The 7611-nt window shown below is 31.5% G+C and overlaps 1 protein-coding gene across 1 annotated transcript in view; it reads right to left on the bottom strand.

Moving 5' to 3' along the window:
* Window positions 1–6747: 6747 nt before the first annotated feature.
* The window catches only part of LOC107709025 (inorganic pyrophosphatase-like), a 6337-nt gene continuing 5473 nt past the window's right edge, over window positions 6748–7611 (bottom strand). Inside the window, exons 6-7 of the mRNA XM_016513421.1 lie at window positions 7153–7279; window positions 6748–7081 (exon numbers count right to left, since the gene is read on the bottom strand). Coding sequence (XP_016368907.1) covers window positions 6933–7081; window positions 7153–7279 — 276 coding nt within the window. The 3' untranslated portion in view covers window positions 6748–6932. The remainder of the gene's footprint in view (window positions 7082–7152; window positions 7280–7611) is intronic.

The raw sequence follows: 7611 nt of genomic DNA, 5'->3' as shown, positions 1-7611 counted from the left end.
CCACCTCTTTGCCCATTTCAATGGACCCTTTTCACAAAACTGTGATGATGCGTTTAACGGTCATCAGCATCGTAAATCCTCGAAAGTTTTTCATATTTGTATTTTTTTTTTTAGATGTATGTACACTTATAACACTATTTGTATTATATCACCTTTGCATCAAATTACAAAAACACAGTTCAGGCTAATGCGAGGGTGTTTCTAATGCAGCGTCTCTCTTCTGACTGCCGTTATCAGTCGCTCTCAGTTTTTTTCCTTTTATTGAAAGTCATGAAAACACTATCGTGGAGTCTTTCTTTTGCTATCTGAGCAACTGGGAATACAAAAAATATATTTGTGATACTCTCCCATTCACTGCTCTTCAAGTTAACCCAACTATGACGACTTCCGCTGCTGAGAAACCCGGAAATGTGAAAAGGGTCCATTTATTTATTTATTTATTCATTTATTTGTATTTATTTATTCATGCACTAATGTAAATAAGGCTTGAGATATTGATACAAAATGTTCTTTTATAAGCAGCACCCAAAGGCTTTAGTGCATTTATTTTGGCATTGCCATTACTCTAAATAATTATAGAAAGACTTTTCCCAGTTTATTGTTGAGAACATCGACCAAGATTTTTCTTTACTTTGAGAAAATATTTTGTTTTGTTTTTTGAATGGGGAAAAAAGAACAACAGAAAAAAAAAAATTTAAAATAATTTTCTCATTTTGCTAACAAAATATTATGTACATAAATGCACATTTTCAAGGCAGAAACCACTTTTGTATGTTCTGCTTGATGATTTACAGCAGTATTTTGGGACTATTTTCAAATGACTTAAGGAGGCTTTAAAAACGATTGAAATATGTCCAGTTCTTTAATCTTTTCCTTTGATATGTGAGTTATTTTTACTAGTTATATATTCCTGTCCCTTATTAATTAATTAATTAATTTATTTATTTTTCCTGTATTTTATCTGCAGAGTTCCTTGTTTATATGATTTTAATAATTAAAATAAAAAGTTTAAAAAGCAGTATTTTCTTACGTCTGCTGCACATACAATCTATGACCGCTAGATGCCGCTGTTTACACATCTATTCTAACACCACATTACTTACTCTGCTCAATCTATTCAGTGTTTGCTTTTATAGACTTTTGCATTAATGAAAAATACATATATGCAATTATGCATACAAAAATCAGGATATAAACACATATACATGTTCAAACTCTCACTAATGGGAATAACATATTAGCAGTCAGAAACGGTAGCTATGACAAAAGCTGTAAAACTAATATATATTAAAAAAATATTAATATGGGTGAGGTGATCCTTTAAGTGGGACCTAAATCTGTTCAGTCTGCATATTATGTTAAAACATTTATCAAAAACCCAGTAAGATCTGATCTGTGCCTTAATCAACCTTTAAGTGGATTTTAATATTGTGTGTGATAGTAATGACAAGCTCAAAATTAAAACTTCAATACTTGCTTCAGAAATTACAGAGATTTGATAAAGTTTAAAGCAATTATAATTAGCTAATTCTTTACACTGGTGATCAAAAGTTTGGATTTTGAAAGAGTCTCTCCTGCTCACCAAGGCTGCATTTATTTGATCAGAAATATATGTAAAATAGTGAAATATTATTGCAGTTTAAAACAGCTGTTTTCTATGTGAATATCTGTTAAGCTGTAATTTATTTCTGTGATCAAAGCTGTATTTTCAGCATCATTACTCCAGTCTTCAGTGTCACATGATCTTCAGAAATCATTCTAATATGCTGATTTGCTGATAAATTATTATCTATTATTATCAGTGCTCAATAAAGCCTTGGTGAGCAGAAGAGACTTCTTTAAATAACATTAAAAACTGAATTATTCCAAACGTTTGACCGCTAATGCAAAACTATACTAATTGCTTGTTTTTCCGAGTAGGATAGGAAATTTCCCCAGTTGAAGGAAGATCACTCTTATGCATCGTTCACATGATCCTCGTATGTCAGCGTAATGTCGGTTTTCCCGTAAAAAGCCATTCAAACGCAGAGTAACAGATGCTGCTACAGTGATGCTGGTCTCCATGGCGACGGGGCATGAAGTCAAGAAATAACATCATGTCATTAGCAACAATTATTTATTAATTAAATGTGCTACAGTTAGATGTTCCTTTGACAAACACATACATAAATGAACACTGAAAAGTTGCATAATGTACACATGTATCATATTTCAGTAAAAGAGCTCTTGATAAACACAGATGTGTATTTATAAAGTCACATTGCTTTATTCTGATCGAGTTTGTATGTTCATATTTTGCACAGACTGTCTAACATCCAAACTTTATTTAGGCCTTTATGAATCAAACTACACAGTGTTTAGCAGTAACTAATACAATATATAACAGAACGATGACAGCCGGGAGTCTGCTGTTGTTGATGGATTTGTGTAATAAAACAGTTTTCCGGCCATTTATTGTTCCCGTCAGCGCTGATGATCATCTATGTCTGTTCGTAATAGAACCATTTATCAGCTAGAAAAGAGAACAAAAAATATTTATTATTTCTAATGTATACACACTGTAAAAAAAATCCATCTACTTAGATTTAAAAAACTTAAGTTCAGCTGCAGTCTTAGATTTTTAAGTAGAATCGAATCAGCATCGTTTTGATTTAAAACATATTAAACTGACTTGGAAAATAGAGTTGCATCTTGTATAACTTAAAAAATGAAGTTTAAATTGTTTATATTATTTGAGAAATGAGCCATAGAACAGAATAACATTGCCTTCTTCTGAAAACTGTATTCACTTATTGTTCTATGGAATAATTGTGATATTTAAATAAATACTTGTTGGAAACCTTATTAGATTTTATTACTGATTTTACCTTTTACATTATGTCATACTCTTCTAATAAAACATATTGTTTGTGGTTCAGGATCGCTCACCTGAGCTCGGCACCGGCTCTGCAGCACCGTACGGACGAGCCTGAGAAGAGAAGGTAGATCTCACAGGATTAGACTAACAAAAAGAATCATTCTGCCAGCATTTACTCAATGAAACATAAAAAGAGGGACATTACTGACATGCTTTAGACAAGTTGAGAAACTTAAAGCAATAGTTGTGCAAAAATGCACTCACTCTCAGGTCATCCGAGATCAGGATGAGTTTGTTTCTTCATCAGTTATTGTGATGTTTTTATCAGCTGTTTGGACTCTCATTCTGACGGCACCCATTCACTGCAGAGCATCCATTGCTGAGACACTGATGCAATGCTACATTTCTACAAACCTGATGAAGAAACAAACTCATCCTAATCTCGGATGGCCTGAGGGTGAGAACATTTTCAGCAAGTTGTCATTTTCACTATTCATTTAAGCACATAAGGAGTGACTTCAGGGAAGTATTGCATGAGTTGTGTGGACTACTTAATGAGACCTTAATTATGCGTTTTGACGTTGACAGCTCCGGCTTCTGGGTGAGCAAATGACTAAAGTTTAATTTTCGGATGAAAGTTTAATGCTTTTAGTTGAAGTGTAATCAAACTCTCACCACACTATTCAATCAAAGTCATCTTTAAACAATTTGCAGTTGCATGAATGACTACTGAATCCAAACAGAGCCCTGGTATTACTTGAGAAGAATGCATTTAGAGGTTCATCATGCTCAGAAGGCTTGGGCTTCACCGGCGGAGCAGCAGAAGGGACTGTCGGAGACGCAGGTGCTCATACTGACGGATGGACATTTTCAGACACAAGCGTAACATTAGAAATCAAGTCAAAGCTACATTTCATTCAGTCTAGAGTCACTGAAGGTGATGCGAACTAAACAAACCCAGACGATCAGCTGTTGATATCTAATATCTTTTCCCAAATCTGCCATCTGAACACCATCAGAAACACGATTTTCAATCCGAGCGTGACCATAAAGGCCTATGCAGGCATGTGTAGAGATCAGATGCTTGTGAAAGGTAAATGTGTGGCTGCATATTTCATTCTGATTACCTGTTGCATGAAGCTGAAACAGCCAATAGCAATAAATAAGTTCAAGAGGAGTGCATATGCTCTCAACTGAATAATAACGTCATGTTTGGCCCTGAAGGGCTCCCTATGTAGACAGCACACTAGCTAGTGTGCTGTCTACATAGGGAGCCCTTCAGGGCCAAACATGACGTTATTATTCAGTATAGGTTACCTATAGGTTTTGCATTCATGCTGCTGTCAGGAGTTTAATTTTCAGTTTGAATTTAATCAGGCTGCTTTTAAACTCTTGCCACGGGTTAATTTTTCCCTGAGGGTTAAAGGTTTGACATATTGCATGAATTATATTTGACAGAAATGCATGGATTGAAGTATTTTATATTGTAACGGTGCTAAAGCTGTGCTGGATGATGAGTTTTATGAAAACAGACTGTTTATGATTACTAATATAGAGAGTGAAAGATGAAATCGGGTTTTTACTCAAATAAAAAACATTTTACAAAATATATGTGCTAATTTTAAAAGCATTTAAAAAGAAAAATTTGGTATATTTACTAAAACTAAATATTTTAAAACTTTTAAGAAAATATATAGTATATTTATGATTTTTTTAAACACTTAAAAAATAAAAAAATATTTAGCATATTTACTAAAAATAAACACTTTAAAACATTTGTAAAAAGATATAGTATATTTGCTCATTTAAAAAAAAATACTGCTATATAGACATTTTCAAGCTGAAATCGGGTTTTACTAAAAATAATAATTTTAAAACATTTAAAAATATATATAGGCTACTATATATCCCATTTTTGAAGCATTTTAAAATATATTGTAACGGTGCTAAAGCTGTGCTGGATGATGAGTTTTATGAAAACAGACTGTTTATGATTACTAATATAGAGAGTGAAAGATGAAATCGGGTTTTTACTCAAATAAAAAACATTTTACAAAATATATGTGCTAATTTTAAAAGCATTTAAAAAGAAAAATTTGGTATATTTACTAAAACTAAATATTTTAAAACTTTTAAGAAAATATATAGTATATTTATGATTTTTTTAAACACTTAAAAAATAAAAAAATATTTAGCATATTTACTAAAAATAAACACTTTAAAACATTTGTAAAAAGATATAGTATATTTGCTCATTTAAAAAAAAATACTGCTATATAGACATTTTCAAGCTGAAATCGGGTTTTACTAAAAATAATAATTTTCAAACATTTAAGAAAATATATATACTAAATAAAAATGATTTAGTATATACTGAAAATAAACATTATAAAATGTTTAAGAAAATATATAGTATGCTTCTGATTTTTTTAGTGTACTTAAAAATGATTTATACAAAAAATTATCATTTTAAAACATTTAAGATTATTTATAATCTATTTAAATTTATAATCTATTTATATTTACTTATTTTTAAAGCATTAAAAAATAAAAATGATTTAGTATATATACTAATCATTTAAGAAAATATATAGTATGTTTAGGATATTTAAAGCACTAAAAATAAAAATGACTCAGTATATTTAATAAAAATAAACACTTTAAAACATTTGTAAAAAGATATAGTATATCTGCTAATTAAAATCTTTTTGCTTATGATTACTACTATATGGACATTTTTGAGTTGAAATCGGGTTTTACTAAAAATAATCATTTTAAAACATTTAAGAAAATATATTAACTTTTTTAAGTATTTAAAATAAAAATGATTTAGTATATATACTAAAAATAAACGTTTTAAAACATTTAAGAAAATATGAAGTATATTTATAATTTTTTAGAACACTTAAAATAAAAATGATTCAGTATATTTAATAAAAATAATCACTTTAAAACATTTGTTAAAAGATATCGTATATAGGTTAATTCTATATAGACATTTTCGAGCTGAAATCAGGTTTTACTAAAAAATAATCATATTAAAACATTTATGAAAATATACAGTATATTTATGAATCTTTTAAAGCACTTGATTTGTCACACAGATCTGGCAACCCTGATTTCTGTCTTTCTGTTGGATCATGTGCATGTTTTAGAGCAACATCACAGACTCTGAGAAGTGACTGTCATCTAAGGCCTCTCTGTGTGGATCATCAGGAGTTTGAACTGAAGCTTTCTATATATAATAAAAATTATAATTTTAAAACAAAATTTAAAAAATATAGTATGTTTACAATTTTTGTAACATTTAAAAGAAAAATTATTTAGAATATTTACTAAAAGTATTTTAAAACATTAAAATATTTTAAAAAAAGGGTATATTATGTTAATTTAAAAAATCTTAAAATAAAAATAGATACAGTATTTTTATCAAAATGTGTTTTTTAACATTTAAAAATAAGAAAGATAAATTTACAGCAGCATTTTAAAACAATAAAATAAAACTATTTTTGCATTCTCTAAAGAGAATGTCATGTTCTCAGTGGTTGCCAGGGAATTGCAATGCGGTTTCTAATTGTTCTGACTAAACAAACAGCAGCAATGCATCTTTTCTTCAGTGATGTGTTTCGTGGCGTTTTAAATACGACCTTCTGAATGTTTAGCAGCTCGTAGTTTGGAACAGTTTTGAGATCAGGGGCGGGTTGCATAAACTGCTTAGACTAGTCTTAAAAAGTTAGTCATCTAATTTCTTTTCTTCAAGACTGGTCATAACTTTTTAAAGTCAGTTACAAAAAGGTAGATTGGTCTAATGTGAGTCCAAAAAGTAAGACTGATTACCCCTTGACTAACTGCTAGTTGGTCTAACTAGTTGGTAAGACACAGTCTTAACAGTGTCTATGTTTATGCAACTGGCCCCTGATCTCAGATCTGTGAGAATGTCGAGTAATTTAATCATTGACACGATCACCTCTTGAAAAAGCTATTTTGAAAATGACATGCTTGGATCCTCTTGCCTTCGAGACATCTTCATTACTAGCCGTCAGGCAGAAGTCATTACTCAAATCTCGGCTTTCATTTAAGCGGCGGCTCTATTTACCCTGTTCTTAAATTCAGCATTGAAGGCAAACTGGTTTTCCGGCTTCCCGTCTGGCACTTTATACATCCGGAACCAGACGAGTGTGGCCTGCAGGAATCCGGGCTTCAGTCTGCGGACGTCCTGGATATCTGCGAGAGACAGAAGACGCTGAGATGGACCCTCGTGCTCATCACAAACGCTGAAGCTAAAGCTCTCAGACCGTTGAAGTCTTCAGCCTCGGGGTCCTCCACGTTTATCACGATCACTTTCCAGTCGGTTTCTCCTTCGTCGATCAGAGCCAGAGTCCCCAACACCTTCACACGGATGACTTCTCCTCGAGAGCAGACCTGATGCAAACACACGTGAAGAACACGCTCAACACGCTTACAGACCAGAGGAACCCCTCGGCCTTCCAGGAGAGATTCTTGGAATCATTTGATTCAGAATGATTCACAAATGAATCGCTCGGATCAAAGTGTGAAGCAGTTCGAACAAATCGTTAAAAGCAACCGACTCAAAAGAATGATTTGCTCACAATTCAGAATTTAACTTTTACTCTACAAAAGATCAGTTCCCAGCTGGTGAAATAAATAATAAAATATAAAACATAATAAATTGGGTGTGTACATATATATATATGTATACACATTGCTAAAAAAAAAAAAATTATATATATAAT

The sequence above is a fragment of the Sinocyclocheilus rhinocerous genome, unplaced genomic scaffold (assembly GCF_001515625.1).
Source record: "Sinocyclocheilus rhinocerous isolate Xijiao unplaced genomic scaffold, SAMN03320098_v1.1 scaffold1137, whole genome shotgun sequence".
Lineage (NCBI taxonomy): Eukaryota > Metazoa > Chordata > Actinopteri > Cypriniformes > Cyprinidae > Sinocyclocheilus > Sinocyclocheilus rhinocerous.
This window is presented reverse-complemented; position numbering and strand designations above follow the sequence as displayed.